The 23342-nt window shown below is 38.3% G+C and overlaps 2 protein-coding genes across 4 annotated transcripts in view; both read right to left on the reverse strand.

The window, feature by feature from the left end:
- The window catches only part of LOC129276198 (solute carrier family 25 member 35-like), a 34514-nt gene extending 22154 nt beyond the window's left edge, over positions 1 to 12360 (reverse strand). Inside the window, exons 1-2 of one of the 2 annotated variants that reach the window (XM_054912608.2) lie at positions 11860 to 12360; positions 1967 to 2857 (exon numbers count right to left, since the gene is read on the reverse strand). In XM_054912608.2, the coding sequence (XP_054768583.2) occupies positions 2104 to 2857; positions 11860 to 11876 (771 nt within the window). In that variant the 5' untranslated portion in view covers positions 11877 to 12360 and the 3' untranslated portion in view covers positions 1967 to 2103. Of the gene's footprint in view, positions 1 to 1966; positions 2858 to 11859 lie in introns of those variants that run through there. The other variant, XM_064109328.1, reaches the window with a different exon arrangement.
- A 4904-nt stretch (positions 12361 to 17264) lies between these two features.
- Positions 17265 to 23342, reverse strand: part of LOC129275803 (nephrocystin-4-like) — a 45937-nt gene continuing 39859 nt past the window's right edge. For both annotated transcript variants that reach the window (XM_064109372.1, XM_064109371.1), the window contains 3 exons: positions 20392 to 20510; positions 19411 to 19506; positions 17265 to 18957 (listed from right to left, as the gene is read on the reverse strand). In XM_064109372.1, coding sequence (XP_063965442.1) covers positions 18817 to 18957; positions 19411 to 19506; positions 20392 to 20510 — 356 coding nt within the window. In that variant the 3' untranslated portion in view covers positions 17265 to 18816. The remainder of the gene's footprint in view (positions 18958 to 19410; positions 19507 to 20391; positions 20511 to 23342) is intronic.

Raw genomic sequence — 23342 nt, forward strand, 5'->3', positions numbered from 1 at the left:
AAAATGATGCTCAAATACAACGTGCAGGCAGTGATAATTTTGTATCCACTATACTGACACAATTTCCTTTAAGGGGAAGTTCACCCCGATGAAAATTTTGTTATCTTCCTCTTCTCTTCCGCATAACTCTCACTTCTTCTTCCTCTCCTTCTTCAACTAGAATATTTATTAATAAAAATGACATCTTTCATTAATATTTGAATTTCCTCCCCTCACCCTGACATCTGTATTTTTTTTCAAATAAAATAGATTGCATGTTAAAATACTGTAATTTTAACGTATATCACTTCAAAATTGCACATTTGCCAAATGTGGTCATTATTCTGCGCCATCAAAAATGATTTACATTTACTTATCTGCATAATGTCTTGTCTTAAAAATAGTGGTAACATTAAATAATGACTGAATTTATGAACAGTTATAAAAATATAACTTTTCACTATTTATTTTAATGTGCTCGTCTAAATCCCATTAAAAAGGATAAATCCGACAATGTTAATTTTAGACATGAAATGTGCACAGTATTTTGGCAAGATAGGCAAACTAATCTATTAAAAAAAAACGCGCGGTTTTTGTGGATGGCATATTACATTATACATATTAAAATGAAGAGCGACGCAATAGGCCTATATCCATTCTCGAATGTTGTTTAGTGAACTTGGAACTGAGTATTCTTCATTTTTTTCCATTCTCGAAAATCAAATAAGCCCAACTAACTGACTATTGAATCGCTCAAAGAGGAAACAACGGAACATTATAGGCTCGTATTGTGAATTTGGGTTATTTTAAACTCTGCATGGTCTTAATTAGTGGTGGATTAACTATACAGGGGCCGCGGAACATGGGGGGTCGGTCGCAGGAGGACCTAACCCCACTCATTCAGCAAACGTGTAAAAATGTTAAGAGGACAATCGAATTGTGATTTTATGCATGTCCAGCGCCCCCCCCCCCCCCCCACTTTCAAAATCAATCCACCGCCCTTACCTGCTTTACATTTTCCAAACAAATCTCTTTAAAGGTATAAGCACAAACTTAAAGGTTCGGTTTGCCAGTGTTCGCTTGACACCTTAATCATTCATAATTATTGTCATAATAATTGTCTTAGAATATAGTTACATTTTTCTCACCATGGAGTGAACGAAAGAAAAAACACATAAATTTGACATTTCGGCATCTTGTAACCATGGTAACTTTAGCACATGCAGCTGGGTCAAGGACTAAATTTGACTGAAATCTCAAAACAAATCAGTCAAAATGACTATTAATCGGGTCAGCTCTGTGCAACTGTTATTCTAGTCATATTTGACTATTTTCTACATAGTCGTATTTTACTACAACATAGTTATTTCTTATTATATCCCTTACTTAAGATTGTTGTATTGAGAGTGTACACAAGGAGAAAAAGAATAGTTTTACTACGAAAAACGTTTGCCATGAAATAGTTCATTTTCCTTGCTGACGTCACGCATAGTCCATTTTTTCCCTAGGGAAAAGGTGAACTATACGTTTTTTGACCCCGCCCCCTACTCGATTCGCGAGCTGTGCGACGCGATGCGAGCAGAGCGCTGCTCAGCCCAACGGTACTCTCTACTGCATGCCACGGGAAACTTTCGGCGAGCTGCACTAACCAGGTGCGCTCGCTGAACAGACGATCCATACGGCAAGACTTATTATTTTCTCAACGATTGTTCTATATCGACTTATTAAAAATCGTTTCACTGTAAAATGGTATGAGTGGAAGGGATATAAAACAAATATACAATGACCCATTCTCGGAACAGGCTAAAACTATTCGCACTCAGGAACTTCACAAAGTTAGTACTATTCTCCCTCGGGCCGATGGCCCTCGGGAGAATAGTACTATGTGATGTTCCTTCGATGCGAATAGTTTTAGCCAGATCCTCGAGTGTCATTGTATATTTGTATACTATAATACGTCAGAAATGTGAATAGACATATCACTTACATCCAGCTGATCTGACTTCTGATCTAGTCAATTTGACTAATTTGTTTCAAGAGTGTGGACTCCAGAATACGGGCCATTGTCCTGATTGTCTCGGGTCCATAATGGGAAAGGTTATTCTCTCAGTCTTCGGGCTTGACCTACTGGCGCCATGGGGAATGAAGGTAGCACCTCTCAGGGAGAGGAGACACCAATCTCTTATTTATCGATATGCACTTGACAAACTTTTTCCAAAAATATTCCCTTTTCCTTCCACTCTCTTGCCAAACCAGGTACGGCATATGTTTGTCCACGTAATACTTGACGCCGTACGGAAGGGCCAATACTTCAGGAGGGTCAATGAAAAGCAGAAGTACCTTCTTCATTTTGACGCGGTTGGTGTGATGAAACGATTGCCGCACCATGGATACGAAGTCGGCATCGTCCAGAGATGACTTGCTCACGACGAACACGGTCTTGAAGCTCACTTCGAGGTCGTCTTTGAAGTGATCGAAGACGAAGGCGTCCCGGTGCAACGTCTTGTCGCCGTACGTGACCGCGTTGAAGAATGGCAACTGCTCCTGGACCACCGGCCGAAGATACCGTTCCACCCACTCACGGTCGTCGTCGTGGAAACGGATGTTGAGCGTGCGGTGTTGCGGCGACTCGTCCCCGAGTTCTTTGTATCCGCCGATGCGCATGCTCAGTACGCTGAATGTATAGTCTAGCCAATCAGCGACAGGGAAACAGCAAGGTGAGTGGTCACTTGACATGTCCCTTGGTGTCGATTCGATGGTTGATTGTATTTTCGGAGGTGGTACGAATGAAACCGGTGGTTCTACTTGAGAAAGTGACAGCTTGGCTTTTGGTGTTAAGTCACATATTGTTGCCAACGTAGAGTGATGACAGAATTTTCTGTGAACATACAACAGAGATGAAAAGTTATGAAAGATATGCAGGCTTATTATATGAGGGAGCTTCCGATTCGTGATGGCGATTGCTCAGAGAATTCTTCTTATGCGTGAGAACGCTACCGCGCACCATCTTCTTAGCTTTTATGACATCATTCGGGAAAAAATGACACGAATCTTTATAGAGGCATGTGTTTGTATGGAGTACTTTAACATTAAATGTTTGAAATTAATGTGATCCAATCGTTGACATTTTGCATATAGAGTACATGTTCGGGTTCGGTTCGGTTCGGCAAGGTTCGGCAGAAATTTGCCGAACATTGGTTCGGTTCGGGGTTCGGTAATGATAGACTGATAAAGCTATAGTTCATTCAGGTATACGTAGCGTACCGGTAGACAATTTGTACTTGATTGACTGCATGTGCTCGCGTGTACCTCTGTCACATCAAACCATTTTATCTCTATCTTGTTGACATGAGACTATGAAAGTTATAGCGCTCAACGAATCAACTGTTATCTCGAATTTGATTATCTGATGACATATTTATTGGGTAACTCACAGTTCTAAAATGGCGACTCTTCCTAGTCGTCCATACCTGGACCACACTTTGGATACTTGCCAAATTAACTACGCTCGCACTCCAGCGCATGCAGTCCCCGGCCTTGTAGCGGGACTCTGAGCTCATGAATATTTATATATACTAGTACAGTCCGGCCAAACGTGATTGGCATCACATACGAGGCGGCCATGCCAGCGCCAGTGCACTGAACTGTAGGCATAGTAGGGCCAGGGGCGTGTCGAAGAAAGCGTGCTTATGTAATGCGCCTTTCGCTAATTGGCTCGATGGGTGAACTAAACCACCAATCGCATGTCGCTGATTGTCGTATCGGTACATGCAGCCACGTGCTTTGTCTGCTCGCGAAACTCAGCTCACTGATTGAAGAGCAATTCCCGAGATTTCTATGATTTCATTGGTCAGATTTCATTCGACCATGAACATACAGACCAAGTGGGATGCAAAGTTTTACGACTGCAATGGGACAGGGGGAGTAGAGTGATCATCGCATTGTTTATGGTTAATTTGAGAAGTTGATAAGAAAGGAAAAAAAGAGTAAAGATTGGGGGTCATTTTCCCCCAAGAGATGAATGTTTCCGCATGGCTTTATCTTCATTCAACTTGTCAACGAGGGGAAGGGGATCTTGCTATATGCTTTACCGTAATCATTCATGAGTGTTTGATTTTTATTTTCATCTGATTGTTAATAATAAAAAAGATAACTTCACCTCATCTCATTTCTATATTATTTGTTTTGCGTCTCTCCTTTCCATCTCTAACAGTCACTCACTTTATTTCCCACTTTCACTGGATCTCTCGTTTTCAAAACTCTTTACTTCTCTCTAAAATCATGAAAACTAGACAGTAGCGAGCCGACACCTCAATAATAATGTCAATCACCTCAATCAGATCTTTATTCTCCGCCGCAACAATACACGAGTTACGATCTTAATCACATCGTATCGTAATTCGTAATATTAATGGTACTTCATCTTTCACTTTCAGTTTATTGAGCTCGTTCATTCAAAATACTTTGAAGATTTTCAAACAAGAATCTTGTTCGCCACCTAAAAACAACAATATTTTAGATAATTAGATTTAACCAATGAACACATGTGACACATACAGTTTTGGTTTTCTTTACCATGCTTCGGCGATTCGGCCACAGAGCGAGAGATGATGAAAGCCAGTAAAATGATTATAGCGCAAGCTCGCGCAACATCATTCATCGGATCTCCTTTCTTAATCAGGGCCGTAAAAACCACAATGTCAACATGAAAATGAAAACAAAATCTAGTAACCGCAAAATAAGCGCATACTTCCATAATACAATTGCAAAGAAGATTAAATAGAGAATGCGCAAATATAATGATTAGAAAGGGTGTAAACTTATAAATTTATTAGCTGAAAGCCGTTTTTTTTTTTTTTTGCCGAACTTCCGAACCGAGTCTTAGTGTTCGGTTCGGTTCTGTTCGGTTCGGAAGTGCCATGTTCGGCGAACTACCGTTCGGTTCGGCGGTTCGGCTACTCCCAATTTTGATGAATCATTTTTCAACTTTTTGTGTTTCCTTTCTTCCTTAAGTTTCTTATGTTCTACACGAAATGAAAAATACAACAAATTTAATTTGTAATTTCCAGAATGAAACATAAAATTTAAGTAATTCTTCTTGAAATTTGCATAATTACATATTATTATGATACAAGAATGATGAGGGGGGTAAGATATCTTTAAAGACCTATGGCAGAGAAAGAAACCGAACGTTTGGGCCTACATGTATTTGATTTCGGAATTTGAGATACACAGTTAATCCCTCAATTCCACATCATACGATGAACAACATTATGTGGCGTCTAAAAACGCAAAATTTATAAACGATTGGTCATCACATTTTCATAAATAACATTGATATTTTTTTAATCCTATCGCAAAACCAAAACGCACCTAAATCGAATGCTTATCCATGTCCAATGTCTATAAGGATATTGGCTTATCAAATCATGAATAGGCCTGTACCCGCAATACATAGATCGCCAGTATATCATTAATCAAATTAATTATCATGGTTCATGACTATAGCGCGACTTCACGACCAAGCTCAAATACGAAATTAAAAGCACTCCGGGCCGGGCTCCGGGCTTCCATCCTTTGCCCCGACAATAAACCGGAATGACTTATGAATTAACAATTATGTTGATCTCTGTGTGCGTCGAGTCGTGTCAAATTAAAAGCACGTTTCTATAATTAACGAGACTGCGACCTCCTTCCATATCAAAATAATGAAATGAAAACTGAGGGGGATGTTTAGTTGATTAATAGGATTATCTGTTGTCATATACGCCAGTTCGTGGATAGTACTAAATTCTTCTCTTTAGTACAGTAGTATGACAGTGGACTATAAATTTGATTTAACTGCATGATCTTTGTTGCACCTGTGATTATTTTATAATTAAATAGATGGAGATAATCAAACAGCCACCCTCCATCTCTGTCCACGATGATTTATGTAATTCAAATGAAACCAAATTCCAGTCGATAGAGTATAATGCAAAAGTACACCATTTCTCGTGTCGATGCATTAGTTTGAATGTATTCGAATAGAACAGGCTTTTATGTACTCATCTGAATTAAAGAATGAATCAATGAATATTAGATGAATAGATAGATAAATAAGTAAAAAGACAAATGAACAAATAGCTATGTAAAGATAAATAAATGAATAAATAGATATAATATAAAATTGATAAATAATTAAAATATAGATAATTAATTAATTGATCAGTTAATAAGTTTAAAACAAGAATGACTGACTGAATAAATGAATGAATATACAAACAAATAAATCGATAAATAAATGAATGAATAAATTAATGAATGAATGAATAATAAATAAATAAATAAATAAATAGTAATGAACATAATTGATCGTAAATTGCACACTGATCGGGAGGAGAGACCTGTGGGTCAAAGTGATTCAGATCGCTTTTCGTCACTCATACAGGCTTAGGTGTCGCTAAGCAAGTAATACAGTAGTAGTAGTACATGTAGTAGTAGTAGTAGTAGTAGTAGTAGTAGTAGTAGTAGTAGTAGTAGTAGTAGTATAGTAGTAGTAGTAGTAGTAGTAGTAGTAGTAGTAGTAGTAGTAGTAGTAGTAGTAGTAGTAGTATAGTAGTAGTAGTAGTAGTAGTAGTAGTAGTAGTAGTAGTAGTAGTAGTAGTAGTAGTAGTTGTAGTAGTAAATAATAATAACAGTAATAATAATGAATGGTTATAACAATTGTTCAATGAATTACCAGTTTTTAATGTACACATGCAGGGTGGCGTTACAAGACACACCCCTATGATATTCAAATATTTGGATTTTTTTATAAAAAGCAGGGAAGAAGGGGGAAGAAGAATGAAGAAAGTAGGCTAGAGGTGTCTGGGTTAATTGTGAACCTATTTGGCTTGCCCCCTCACCCCCCCCCCTCCCCTCCCCTATAGAAACGAAAAAAAACCTCTGGTTATGCCCCTTATGTGCACTATGAAGTAATATAGGCACTTCTTTTTTCAGTGACACGATAGTTGCTCCTGTGACATTAATTTGCTCCGGTCTTAATATCTCAAACGGAATATAGGGTTAGAGTTAGGATTGTAACAGAGTCTTTGGTTCAGAATAATGTAACGATAAGAATTAGTGTTCATTTAGTTTTGGAGGTTAGAATTTATGTTTGGCTTAACGAGCATATTTCCTATCGGAGTGTTTGTCGCCGGAGAAAATGTCATGGAACCGCCTTTTAACGTCCCAGTTATACCAGCGAAACCGACTCAAGACGGACCAAATAGAATGTCCTATCCAATGCATGACCATACGCAGCGGTTAGGAAGGGGGAGCAGTTATTACCCCACCCCCAGAAATGTGAATAGGGCCTACTAACAATTTTTAACTGAAAATTGTCAAAAATTCACCCAAAATGTTCACGAAATCTTTCAATTCCACTTTAGAAAATAAAAAATAGCCCCATGGACAAACTCGGGCTCTTCGCCCCCTCGCTTTTGAATTTCTCTTCGAAAGTATTTATGCGTCGATCCTTCTCCCCTGGGCAAAAAAAAATCTGCGTGCGGCCATGATCCAATGATATATATGGTTTTTTTACGTAGTCGGGTCGTTGGTGGGACTGCATCAGTCAAGCCATGATTCGATGCATTCTTCATCCATCATGTTTGCAACAGTCACATCAACAATATCGAAACCAGATTGATCAAAATTGTTACGTTATTTGCAATGACATATCATCGATCTGTTTGGACTCATTTTCATTGGTATGACTGCGACATGTAAACGTATGAAAGGAAGAGGGTGGGAGAAAAAATGAATAACTGTCAATGATAATGATGATCGTGATATATTCAATAATCCAAAACAGACTACGTTACTATGCCCATCTATAATAGTCTTCAAGCACAGACTCAAATTTGACACTTTTTTATCAACTATAGCATGTCCTAAAGTGAAGACGAGACATTCTCTGTCTTTGTCAAGGCAGCCACAAATCTAGTCTCACTACTTCAGACTCTGCATTATGCACTATGGGAATTGGGAACACCAAAGGTCTGTGCATAAAGACTGCATACATCAACGGATCAAACTGGATGATTTCAAATAAAGGGTATTGTAGAATATAATAATTGTTTACTCTTACATGACTCACAAAAAGGTTTTTAACAATATCGCGACCTTTCAGCGTACCATACCCTCTTTTAATTCACATTTAAAATGTTTTCCATGACGTTGGTTGCACTCATGGGGACTGCTCCCCTTTGGTATCCCTTCACCTGTATAAATTCATTCGTTCATTTGGCCTATCATTCATTCATCATAATACATTATTCATTTATTCAGTTAGTCAATCAAGGCCATCGCACACCTTGCGATTGGTCTGAGACCCGATTCATTTGGACTAAAGCGTCGTGTCATTTGTGCCGAATCTCTAGATGGAATAATTAAGTCTGCAAATTTCTAGATAATCATAAATTACACCCAATCAGATTCATGGCAATACTACCATTCTTGATAGAATAAGTGTGAATCAAATATCTAATCGCAATGATGTCACAGCAATCGTGCGACAGCCAACGATTTTAAACGAATTTGAAATTTACTCCAGAATATAGGGTTGCGATCATATAAGATTTCGGTATTAGTATTCTAAAAGTTAATTGCATTCACATTTTCAGAAAATAAGGAAAATGAGACTTGTTCCAAAATTGGATCGTCGACCATGCAGTCGCAAGGTATGCAGTGGCCTTTAGTCAGTTGGTTAGTTAGTCAGTCAGTCAGTCAGTCAGTCAGTCAGTCAGTCAGTCAGTCAGTCAGTCAATCAATCAATCAATCAGTTTCCGACCTTTTTTATTACAGTCATCGAATCTTGGTAAAGATTATGACATAACATTCAAATAAAGTTATGTCGCCCTTTTTCCTTTTCTTTTATTTTTCTATTTTTTTCTATGTTGAGAAACTTTCGGGGGGAGGCTCCCAACCCCCATCTGTACGTCATGATTTCAAAGCAGTCGAATTTTTCTAGTGTGTAGTTTTATTCACACGACAGCATGCAGTGATGTAACCTCATCGTACCATTTGATTTTTTTACTCAAAATTTGCAATTGGAATTCGCACCCTTAACAAAAAACATGCTCGAATTTGATAATGTGAATATGATTTCACGCTGAGTTTAATACAGTGTTTAACAGTGTGAACGTAATACACCAGGACCTGGGACTATATTACATTTACAAGTCTGTTCAGTTTCTTCCCGCATCCATGAGTTTGAATTAAGGGGGGCGAGGATCTGCCAGGCGAAGGGGAGGGGCGCACGTCCCCATGAAAAACGGAGTAATCATATATCTGACATTCTTGATTTAAAAACAAAAATATCAAAATCACCGAAATTATCGGTTATTAATTACCAACATTCTAGTTGCGACCGGACACATACCAAGAGATTAACTATTCTGACCAATGATCATTTTAATCGTCTTACAATATACTATTAAAACGCGAAACCAATGCTAGACTTGCATTCAGTACGCATCAACAAAATATATGAGAGTGAGAGAGAGAGAGGGGGGGGGGGTGGTGAGCAGAAATGCAAAAAGCTTGCCCATCTCCCCGAAAACTAAAAACACCTCTCTAAAATTTCGGTTTAAGACTTGTTGCTTAACTAGGAGAATGCTCACAAGCTCTGTCTATTATTTTATTCCGTCGTGCATTTTATAAATTGAAAATAAGTGTAGGCCTACCTATGTCACAATACTAATTTCATTTGAAAATATCCAGTTTTCTCGCTCGACTGGTACACTGAATCGGAAACATGCAATAGATTCTTTTCTTCGGAGGAGGTCCATCAAAAATCACATTACACGTTTATCCGATTGCATAACGTGTACAGAATGCTAAGGTTTTCTCTTATGAAAATATTTTCTCGCTAGATCGTTCAATTCTCTCGCAAACAAAAACTGAAACTTAGTTCTTGTGTGAGTGTGGGGGGGGGGGCTTCACATATTCCAATCAAGTTTGAGTCTCTCCCCTCCAATCCAAAAAAAAAAATGAGATCAAGTGTGAATTGAATCAGTGATATTGCTCAACATACATATTTCCCTATAATCATAATCTACACGTTTGACAATATCTGTTTATTGATTTAGTGTAAAAGGAAATCGAGGTCACATTTTATGACGCAGAATATATCGATGAGACGATGAATCATGATTATTTATTTACGGCCGAGTGAAAACCACAATAGATAAAAATGGGTGATATACAATATGTCTGTACTGTATATATTAGATTGTTGTCATTGAATGTCTTTTTTAAAAGAATTATATCACTTTTCGTGACGTCATGTCTTTTCCTTGCACCAAGGGTAGAATCTTTCTGAAAGATGGTGCGCTTTAAATATTTACTGCATGCATTATTATAACATGCTATACAAAAACAAAAGATACATCATTAATGGCTAGTAGTTGCCACTTGGAACACCATAGAGGGCCAACATCAAACATTATAGCCAACCAAACAATCTCTTTAAAGTTCCCCGACCCTTTTCAACCCCTAACTCTCTCCGAATAAAAAAAGTTATCATTATTATTTTGATTATCAGTATCGTAATTATTATCATTAGTATTAATAATCATAACCAAGAATGGAAACTTATCGGCTATAGGCAATCCCGTGACACCCTACAAAGAAAAGTGTTTGGAAAGATGGGATGGGGGGGGGGGTCAGGAGCTAGAAGAAGGTGGGGTTATTGAAAAAGGGGAAAGAAGTTTAATATCATAACTCGATCTTCCACACGAGGTATACATCTCATTTACTCATAAAATGCATGATGGTGTATACAGGCATAATGCGAATACACTATTTTGCGCACGATGAACTATGAAATTACCATATAACTCAATAGACTCGACAGCTGCCAAGGACGAATAAGATAAATTGATTTTGTTCAGATTAAATTTACCATGCTTTTGAAGCGATGAGATGGGACTACAGCATTTGAAAAAGACTTTATACTACGAAAAGATAGGCCTATATAAAGTATAGGCTGTGGATTTGCCACAAAATAAAATTACCTTTTTCTCGTTATATTGTTTAAGGCCCATCGTGAATTAAAATACGACATAATTTGGGAAAGAGTGTCCACGAGTGCAGTGCAAAGTTTTCTAATTCCAACTATGACGAATAAAGTGCCTACGTTCAAAAGTCGTGTTTGAAATATGAAATTTATGTCGTCAACGGAACAAGTTATGTTTCAAACCATTCATAATCAATGTGATTAAAAGATGATCCCCTCCTGTCAAAATAGCATCAATAGAATTTGGGAACGTAATTTTTTTTTTTATTAAACTATTAATTTATTATTTGCCTGTCACCATGATCACTGGAATGTGAATCATTTTCCTGGTTCATATTTTATGGATCAATAACTTTGCTGGGTTTGGGTAGCATTTAGCTACATATTGAAAATAAGGAAATCAATTTCAAATAGGCGTAATTTAAAACAATTGAAAATCACAAATTCAGAAACTTTATTGCAAGAATTTGCCTGCATGCATGCATGCATTCTCGTATAGAAAGAAAAGAAAAACATAATAGCGTCTACCGGTAATTCAATAATTACAGCATATAGTCTGATAGTAATGGTACAATCATGAATTTGAAATGAATTTACAAAATATCCCATTGTCAGGTGCATCTACATGAAAGCACATCACCTATTTTTTTTTATGAACAAAAACATATAGTAATTTGAGGTCATATAACAGCGAAATTCTAATCAATAAATATATGGAACACTGCACATTTCCCCCACTAAAAACATGGATTACAGATTATGAACCTCCATAACGAATACATTTCAATATCATGACTTTACACTACAGAATAAAAAGAAAATTAGAAGAGCTTACTTACGAGTGATGTTCCGGCATGGAGTCCTTCTCATGGAATTGAATAAGTCAAAATGTTCTTGGAGGCTCGTCAGAAACACGTTCAGCCCCTCCAGGCGTCCGCCAAGATGAAAATATGAGACCGCGCGCCTTTTGTTCGTCGCCTGTAGCCGTCTGCTAGCTAGCTGTATTCGATGGTTATTAAAAAAAAACCTCACAGTGCCGTGAAAACCCAAAGCTCATCATCGACTTGCATTGGGGCGAAGGAAGTATTCCTAAGCGTAATATAAAACGACCACTTCCTGGTACATTTTCTTGGTTGTGGTTCAACAACGAAATAAATCTAGACGACGACGAAAACAAGGACAGTTGCAACAAGAGCGTTAAAGAATTAAACTAGCTTAGATGGAAACGTTAATGATTCTGTCACTTCAAATCCCTATCGCATGGCGCCCGGCTTTCAATTGTAATTCGAACGCGTGTCGTTCCGTTTATAACAATTCCATCTTAGTGCCCTTTGTCGTGTGATTCCAGCTCCGCAACTCAACCCCCATTTATTATCATTATTTTTTGCCCGCTCTTTGATAATGGATTTCGATATTAATATACGTGTTGTGGGTCGCTATCCGGTCGCTCTCTCAGCGAATCTATTGTATTCATGATGCCTATAACCTCATTGGGCTCAGTTGTTGACAAGTTATAATGGAAACCGAGGTAGTGAAAAATGATGGTGTCATTTCGTATTCGGACCAGAAGGGCAAGATAATAATACTTTTGAAAAGGCACTGCTTATTGAAAGACAAGTGAGAGAACAATCTTTTTCTAATCAATAACGATTAAAATAATAATCCTTAGGAATTGCAGAAATAATCAAAACAGAATACACATTTCCGATAACAATAAGCTTAATAAACCAAGGGGGGGGGGTGGTCATTTTTCAGTAAAAGGGTAAATTCAAATCGCGCATGCATGGGCCCCGTTTTATAAAAAAAAATTATAGCAAGTGCACAAGCTCTATGACAAGTTCACTATCAGCCAATCAGATCGCATGATTTCAGTAGTTTTATTAGACTGTTAATTGCATTTTTAATGTTATTTTAACAAGTTTTACTAACCGGGCCTCAGCCCGCCTCATGGCCCGGACCGTGGAACTTGACATAATAGCGAGTCTTCGCAATTTCAACTGGGACGGATTCTACAAAATATGTATAGTAAATGTTTTGAAAATGCTCGTCAAATCACAATCGACAGCTTAGAGGTCTTTGTCGAAAATTTAGTGAACCGGTAGATTGTCTTAATTAAGCTTCGAAGCTGACGAAAAATTGCAAATTAATCGTTTGTCAAGAGTCAAGGACGACGCTGCTGTTTTTGATTCACCGATTTTCGACTATGGCTGCTTTGCCATGCCGGGGATTTTTACAATAGATTCTCAACGTTCCAGAAAACGCCTGCGTAGTGATTGCGAAACTGTTCCCTGATATGCTGACGCTGAAACACGCATGAATTTGTTGACGTTAATTACGGATTTGTGGTTGGTTCATTTGCATTTGCCTCTTCTTTTTTTTTTTTTTTTGGGGGGGGGGGGGTTCGACTGGAAGTTGAGCCCAGGCAAACGCCACTCTAAAAAAATATTGTGTAAAAATGCTCCATGAGGGTAATTATGTGTCCAACTAACATTGGGCATTTTTATTTATCTAGTGGAATGAAAATTTTGCACATTCTAAAGTAATTCGCTGCATATTTTTTTTTAAATCTTACTGGACAATATAATTCCCGCATTGGGTAAAATACTGCCCCGGTTTTGGTTGGACACATAATTACCCCCGTGCACTGCAAAAACTCTGGTGTTGATTTAACACCAGCCCGGAATCTATATATGTCCACATCAGAGAAGTGTTAAACAACACCGGTTTTGGTATTAGTCTAACACCAGATATGTGTTTATACACCACCAATTGGTATCAAAACAGCATCGGTTTGATTCCAAACTGGTGTTGTTTCAATACTTCTCTGGTGTGGACATACAGATTCCGGGCTGGTGTTAAATCAACACCGGAGTTTTTGTAGTGTGCTGGTTAAAATTTTATTTTCTATTTTTTACAGTGAACACCCCCCCCCCCATTTTTTTAAAATATTATTATTTAAAGTTACTCCGCAGAAGGAAAGAGAGTTTAGGGACAGAAAGAGAGAGAGAGGGAGAGATAGTGGGGAGAGATCGAGGGCGTAAGATAGGTATGCAGATGAGATGCAATCAATACGCCTAATCGATTATAACTTTTTAAAGGTGTACTCCAGACTGAAATGACTATATCGAAATAAATTCAGTAAAATTCAGAACAAAACGCTGAAAATTTCATAAAATTGAAGTAAAAAAGTAATTGAATTTAAAAGTTTAGTAATACTTGGCAAAAACAATACCCCTTGTAGTGTTTTTTTTTTGTACAATGCATGCCGCCTCGAATATGTAGAAGGTGGGCTAATGATGCCATGTCCCCATTTGTACTTTTCTTATGTCATTTATACATTAAACATTATTTCATATTTACATAGATGTGTGTATGATGTGCCTCGATCCCTCGTAACAAAATAAGTTGCAGTATATACTTATTATTTTACCATAGAGCTCCATGATCTTACACATGAAATCACTAGTTTCGTTTATTCTTGGTGGATAAAATTGGACAATATAATTTCATTATAGTAAAATACAAAAGAACAAGTGTTGAGGTGATTATCATCTTTGTTCATTGCATAAGCCATCTCGGCTTTCATGGGCAATCCTGTCAAGGTATACACTTCTGTTCATATTTTCTTGTACTTGTTCATAGTTACCTGACAAATAAAATCAATCAATCAATCAATCAATATTCCTGAATGAAGAAATGCGTAGAATTGTATCACTGATCATAAAATAATGCAAAACTTGAAAATGTCATAAATTTCATTGTCATATCTTAGGTTTGTCTGTGTTACTTTACCTCATCTGCACTTCATATCGTAATTATTTTCAGCCTTGACAGGGCTTCATTTTATCATCCTATTTTCCATGTTACATACGTCCAGGCTACATGTAAAGGTGCCATGTACCTCACAATCCAGCACGTTCGATGCCTAACAATTTTATTAAATGTTTTATGTGCCTCAACCATTTTACTTTGAAATGCATCGGATAATAAAATTCGTAAATCAGTAACCAGCAAACTTGACTCACTTTTTGAGTGTAAAATTGATGCGCGTTTCCCTGTGTTCGAATCGAGATTCCACTCCATGGACAAGACAGGGCAAATTAAATCAACTTGTTCATAATGTCATGCGGCTATGTAAGCGATGTATTTATTACAATACCGAGAGCTAAAGAGGGATAACATGAGAGAGATGGAGGGAGGGGTCGGGGGGGGGGGGGGGTCGGAGGAAAGAGAGATCACCAGTGCGGGGATCAAGACAGAAACAAAGAGAGGTGAGATGGAGACGGGAGAGGAACATTGAACACGCTCAGAGAGAGAGAGAGAGAAAGAGAGGGGGGGGCAAAGGGGAGGGGTTATTTCAAATTCGTCTAATGCCAATTCGTCCAATTGCCAACTCGTCTATCATTTTGGTTTACTATCAGTTCGTCCATTATCCATGTGGTCTAATTGCCAATTCATCCACTCACCATTTCGTCTAATAACCAGTTGGTCCAAGAGCCATTTAGTCCATATGCCATTTGGCCTAATTGGACTAAGTGTGATTTGTGCAAAATGAACGAAAATGAAATGGATTAGGGTTAGATCAACTGGTTATGAGAAGAAAGGTCATAGACGAACTGGTGATTAGACGAAGTGATGATTGGACCAAAAGGTTATTGGACCAAATGGTTCTGAGACGAAAAGTTGATGGACGGAATGGCATTAGACTAAATGAAAGTAGACCATGCGGTGAGTGGACGAGTTGGCAGTCGACGAATTTGCAATTTACTGGGGGAGGGGAGAAATCACATTACTTAGACAGGAACTAGAATCATACTCGTATGTGCATTGCAATCCTTTAACAAAAATTAGAGACCCCCCCCAAAAAAAAAAAAAAAAAAAAAAAAGAAACAATCCCGCGGTCCTTTGTTCCCGAATGCCCGCCTTTTCTCTCAAATGCGCTCTCAGTCAAATCGCATTGCATGTGGTGCACTGAGCAAACATTCTATTCAACATAAATCTTTGTTCGCTTTTGGTACCGAATGTGTTTTGTATCAATGTTATGTTGCTCTTGAGTCTGAATGATAATATTCCACGTTGCTAGCTAAAGTAATGAGTCTGGTACATGTACGGCGCGAGAGCATTGACTGTCATATTGAAAATCCAGGCCATGTGGATATCCATCAATGTCATAATTATTTAATGAAATGTACACAACATCCCTTTGTAAACGTAAAGAATCACAAGCCAATGATACATGCTCATATAGCAGGCCTCTACCCTGTTTAGAAAACATTAGCGAGTTTTCGAAATTTCAAAGGTGACGAATTTTACAACACAGTAAATCCATAGAAAATGCCCGTCAAATCACATTGAACAGCTTAGAGAGGTCTTTGTCGAAATTTTTAAATATGTAATTAGTCCAGGACGACACTGCTGTTTTGATTCACCGATTTTCGACAAGGACTCCTTCGTCATGAAGGACTTTTGACAATGGATTCTCAAGGTTCCAGGAAGCGTCTGTGTAGTAGTTGCGAAAATGTGTAATTTGAGGCTGACTCCTGCAGATGCACTAGCTCCCCACAATTGAGATTTACAGGAGAATCCCCCAAAGGAAATAATTATTTAAATAAGAAGAAAAGGGAGAAGGAGAAGGAAAAGGAGGAGCAGGAGGAGGTGGGGGAGGAGGAGAAGAATATATGAGCGCAGAGGACAGCTAAAGAATATTAGGAAAGGAAATTTATTTACAAACAGAGAGGACACTTTTGCCAGTCTATCTGCATGTTTTTTGTTCAATCCCTTTCTCTCCCTCCCTCTCTATTTCTACCATTTCTTTCTCTCTCTCTATCAATTGATTGAACGATCGATCGACATTTTTTATTCTTTTTCTGGGCCACTTTTTATTGCTCTTTACACACTGGCGTACCTAGGATTTCCCAGAAGGGGGCAAATTTTTTGGAGGATATTTATATACCAGAAAAAAGAAAAAAGGGGGGCACGTCCCCTGTATCAGTTGTGACTCGTCAGGGGGGGGGGGCAGGGATACGTCCCCTGCATGAGTTGTGACTCGTCAGGTGGGCAGTCTACCCCCCTGCCCCCCCCCCCCTTAGGTACGCTAGTGTCTTTACATATAATTCATTCTTTGTCATTTGTCATTATATATAGAGAAAATTGTGAAAATGCAGAAGAGTTTTAATTAAATCATCATTTACAAAATCATTTCAAATAGAACAAAACAGACACAGACACAGTCTAGTGAACATGATCAATGTTTTCTTTTCATTTTATTCCCACATTCACACAATGTGACGTCACTTTTAAAATGGCATTTACTCTTATTAACAAACCATCAATGTATCATACTTCCTCATTTCCGTGACAATAGCAACAATTACAACAGAGCCTTTGGTCTTTGCCAGTATCAAGGTAGCATCAGAAACAACCAGTGCACAACGCATTGGAATGTTGACCTTTGTTTTCGTTGTGATAACAATACTTCAAAATAAAATAATTTGAAGAGGAAATATTTTTATTGCATTTTCCCTTTCAAACCTTTCTGCATGCAATGTACTGCATTATATTCAGTGATGATAATTTTTTTATTGTTAGAAACATTGATATCATAACAATGTCAAAAAGTCATGTACAGGTTGTAGAGTACATACAAATCTTGAATTGAATGAAATCATGTATCAAAACTGTTTCATTTTTTGAGACCAGAATACATATTGAAGCTGATCTCCCCTGATCAGAATATTTCATGCCATGGAAGGAAAATTTCAAGCTTTCTAATGAGTTACTATTAATCATAAAATTTACTTAGCTGGCATACACTGAACATGTGCTAGAGTATACTTGAGCCTTTTCTCAAATGTGCAATCAAAATGTGGAATGATTATAAATACTTTTATTTTTGGTACATGTACATTGTATTCACAAGGTGATAATGTTAGTTGTATAATGTAATTTCATACTGCATATAATAAATGCATTTGAAGTATTAAAAAAAAGTACCTGAAAAGAAGCAGACCAGAATGACGTAGGCCAGTAAAAATCAAGGTGATTTGAATTTGGTAAAGTAGTAATATTTTTATTTTCTTTTAGGTGCACAAAAATGATAAATTAGCAGGGAATGCAATACACAATGCTATGGGATAGCACCTGGCCTATCAACTAATGGACAAGGGGGGGGGTGGTAGGTGGAGGCCATGATCCTGGAATGTCTCTTGATTCTTGTCATCCTCATTGTTGATGAAGATGATGAGCATCTCCGCAGTACCACGTTACTGACAAGGTGCAAAACGAAGTCCAAGCAGGTAGGCTAAGGTCAAAGTTCAACAGAGGTCAGAGGTCAACAAGATAGCAGCGACCTGCGAAGTCTCTTCATTCTGGTCATCCTCATTGTTGATGAAGATCAGGATCTTTGCGGTGCCAGGTTGATGGCAAAGTTAGAGCAAAAGTCCAAGCAGGTAGGCAAAGGTCAAAGTTCAGCAGAGGTCAGAGGATGACAGGGTGTCATGAATAAATCCTCATTGTTGATGAAGATGATGAGCATATCTGCAGTACCATGTTACTTGACAAGGTGCAAAATGAAGTCCAAGCAGGTAGGCTAAGGTCAAAGTTCAGCAGAGGTCAGAGGATGACAGGGTGTCATGAATAAATAGCAGTGACCTGCAAAGTCTCTTCATTCTTATCATCCTCATTGCTGATGAAGATGAGCTTCTCCGCAGTACCACGTTGCTGACAAGGTGCAAAACGAAGTCTAAGCAGGTAGGCTAAGGTCAAAGTTCAGCAGAGGTCAGAGGTCGACAAGAGTGTCATGAATAAATAGCAGTGACCTGGAATGTCTCTTCATTCTTGTCATCCTCATTATTAATGAAGATGAGGATCTCTGCTGTACCAGGTTGATGGCAAGGTGCAAAGCGAAGTCCAAGCGGGTAGGCATCTCCTCCACCAATCTGTAGACAAAAAAAAGAAAAAAACTTTGAATTATTTCAAACCTAAATAATTGTAACTCAAAACTAGGTTCTGTTGATATATTATAAATTATCAAATAAACACTTATTCACATATTTTTCATTGATTACAATAATTATTCAGTTCGCCTTGGCACTTTGCAAAATAGATTTTGGACATTACAAATCCCATCTATTACTATTATCATCATTAATATTATTGTTATTATAATATTTCTATAGGATGTTTGTATGTGATAAACATGATAAAAAACAAGAGTAAATAAAAAGACAACAATTAACATAAACTAGTAAATTACCAAAATGTGTAAAAATTATTTGAGTAAAAATGAAACATTGTACAGTAAATAATAACTTTAAAAAGGCCTTAGTTATTGCATAAATTTTGTATCATCCACCCTAATATACTAGATTGAACAGTGTATTCAGATGTACCTCTATTCGTGTTTCCTTGAACTGGAGTAAGTCATCTCTATTGCATCTGATGAAAAAGACTCTCCTCTGGGGATAACGGTTGGTGTAGCTGATACGCTGTAGGTCGGAAAGAAGTGGGAGGGTTGGATACGTCAGATTTATATCATTTCGTTTTAAAGCAAGACAGTATCCATTGCTTAGATACAAGTTCTTAGTTTTCTCTGAACAGACACATATGATGTGTAACACGTCTAAAAATCATCTATATCAAAATCACCACTACCACCACCATCCGCAAAAGCAGCATCAACATCACCACAATCACTCCCTTCCTCATCAACAACATCATCATCATTGTCATCCTCCTCGCCATCATCATTGTCAACCCCACTACTGTCTGCATCATCACAACCCAAATCCATTGGCACTTGCACCGCATGCATTACCACTGCCACCACCATCAATACCAACAACACCATCATCACTATCATCATCACCACCATAACCATCACCAAAATCATCATCATAACCACCATCATCATCATCACTCATCACTCATCATCATCATCATCATAACCACCACTACCACCACAACCACCACCATCCTCATGATCATCCATCATAATCATCATCACCATCATCACCACCATCATCATCATCACCATCACCATCACCAAAATCATCATCATCATCACCACCATCATCATCATCACCACCAACACCATCATCATCACCATCATCATCATCATCATCATCATCACCATCATCATCATCATCAACATCATCATCACCAACACCACCATCATCTTCATGATCATCATCACCACCCCCATCACCTACCATCATCCTTTTCCTGCTAATCTTATCATCATAATCTTGCACATCCCCCACCTCCCCCACATCATCATCATCACCATCATCATCATCATCCATCATCATCATCATCATCATCACCACCATCATCATCACCATCATCATCATCCCCATGAAAACCCCTCTAACCTTATTTGATCCTTTGCCTCCTCCTACCGGTAGCTGAAGCTCGAATGACTTTGTGATGTACGGCGCCCTGCATATCACAGACACCAACCAAGATCTAACCAAGACATGGTACTCTATGTCTGAACACAAGTGAGTAGTGTTAAGGAATAAACTGCGACATCATCCCGCACCCCACCCTCCATAATCAGTATGACATAATGCACCAGGGTCCTGTTGCATACAAATTTATGTCATGATGAAATAAATCTCGATCATGACATAAAATCATACACAGCTTTATGTTGTTGACATAAATTCTGTTGCATAAAAATATTGTATGTATTTTGGTTTTAAGCTATGTCAAGTTATGATGCGATTTAACCATCATGACGTAAACTGAATAGTAATGAAGGAGCCCGATGACGTAATCTTGGCAAAAGTTTTTACTTTTTCCAGGCCCGCGAAAAGTTTTAGCAAAAAGGTTTCCTGCTTCGTATTCATCCAAGCTGCTTCAAAATCAGACGGAATAAAGACACATTTTGGTATAAGGTATGCAAATTTTCCATGCTAGATATGATGGATATTAGGTACATCTCACGTTCTGATGCAATTCCTAAGTATAAAAGTATCATATAGATCTCTTACGCTAATTGTTATCGTCATCAATTTGAGCAATGATTGCTCTGATACTCTCCGGCTGCTATTAGCCGCACAACGCTGACAGTGCTAGCCAAGAGTTCCGGCGTCTGACAGTCCCGAAAGACCGAATATGATGCAATACCTGCATAACATGAGGACAAAACCTTGCTATCGTACTTTGTTTCCAAACGATAAAATCTTTGACAACTTGAATGTTTGAACAGATCATCTTTCTCTAATTTGTGCATGGATATTCAAAAGATCATTAGATATTGATCTGACAATGAAGGAGACGTACATTTCAGATGCAGTCAAGAGCCACTCTCATTTAGAACCGAACTTTAAATGTGCAACATTTGCATAAAACTGATGATTAAATGAACCACACAACAAACTTATATTGGAAAAGTTAACACTGTTTTCAGGTTCAAGAACTTTGTCAAAAAACCTTGGAGAAGGCGGCGGAGCTCCTCCGCATGCATTGGTTCATACGATCCTCTAGCAAAATACAGAGAAAATGGAGTATGTTGAAAATGGCAGCACTGCGTTATAAAGCTGCAAGAATGAAAACAGGTAAATATATGCTTGTTGTGACAACAGAATTTTCAGGTTCAAGAACTTCGTCAAAAAACCTTGGAGAAGGCGGCGGAGCTCCTTCGCCTGCATGGGTTCATACGACCCTCTAGCAAAATACAGAGAAAATGGAGTACTTTGAAAATGGCAGCACTGCGTTATAAAGCTGTAAGAATGAAAACGGGTAAATATATGCTTGCTGTGACTATGGATTTTCAGTTTGCCAAATAAGGCAGAAGTTCTGTCACAATGTTTCACCGAGTGTATCTATTATTTTCTTATTATTATGTAGGAGGAGAAGAACATGCGGTGGACCCACTTCATAAAATGGTCCTGGAGGCCATAGCCCGAGAGGCAAAGGATGGGGTACTGGGCCCTAAGGAGGCCGGATTTAGCTCATCCCAAGGAAATAAGATGACTTAGGGCTGGTGTGTCGGGCTACGAGTCAAGACATGTGGACAAGCAAGAACAAAAACGCCAGTGTCGGAAAGACAGAGCAAGCACTATCGCTGTGCCTGCCCCACTGCTGCGTTTTGCTTGCCTACACTGCAACATACTTTTTCGGGCGAAGATTGGTTTATTTAGCCATCTTCGAACCCACAGGAATTTTAGAAGTTGTGGTCGTCTTCGCTAGCGAAGGATAAACAGCATCAGATGATGGCATAATGGAGGTAAGACAGCCGAGGGCATTACACCAAATTGATATTTTGTAATTCTACCCTTTCAGAGCACAGAGGAGGACAATTCAGCTTTCAACATTCTTTGGGGCATGACATCAAACCAAATGCAAACACCAAGCAAAATGAAGATGACAACAAGCCCAACAAGTTGTGTTTTTATACCATATATGTGTACATGTATATATTATTTTCTCATCATTATGTAGGAGGAGAAGAACATGCAGTGGACACACTTCATGAAATGGTCCTGGAGGCCGTAGCCCAAGAGGCAAAGGATGGGGTACTGAGCCCTAAGGAGGCCGGATTTAGCTCATCTCAAGTAAGTGAGATGACTTATTTTTGTTCAAAGTAATGCAATTCTCGTTAGAATATTCGAAGCATTTTTGACAAAGCCAATGGATTTTTATCAAGCTAGTAAACATAGAAATAGACACCAGAATCAGCTCGACATGCGTTCAAATTAGAAAATTACGACTTTTTCTGTTATCAACCGATGATGACTCAGCACTTTTAGGCCATTCCCCCTCAAATTTATTTTTTTGGGGGGCACACTGTCCAATTATTCAACTGATTTTCTTAAAAGTAGTGTCATATTGATCAGGTTAACAATCTGCTGCAAATGAGGTATGCACAACTTGGTTTTGAATTGTACATGTACATGTATCACCCATTTATAGCCCACCTCTATTGTAAAAAAAAATAATAAAAAAACAACAATTGGGAAAGAGGGCTTAATAGGGAATGGTTGTAGTTATGGCCCGTTTATCAATTAACAAGGGTAAAAGTAGGGCACTGAGGCCAGTTAAACAAGATATAAACTTTCATGATACTTGGTGGCCTTGGATAACTCAATTTCACATTCAAGGATCAATTTAAAAAAGAAAAAAAAATGTCTTATAGTTCAATGTCAAAAAAGTTGACATTGTTGCTGCGCATAGATGATTCCCTGAAGCGCTGTGGCATAAATCCTGACACCTGGGAGGAACTAGCTGAGGACCGTTCTGCCTGGCGCACCATGGTTAGGGCTGGTGTGTCAGACTACGAGTCAAGACGTGTGGACAAGCAAGAACAAAAACGCCA

The sequence above is a fragment of the Lytechinus pictus genome, chromosome 14 (assembly GCF_037042905.1).
Source record: "Lytechinus pictus isolate F3 Inbred chromosome 14, Lp3.0, whole genome shotgun sequence".
NCBI lineage: Eukaryota > Metazoa > Echinodermata > Echinoidea > Temnopleuroida > Toxopneustidae > Lytechinus > Lytechinus pictus.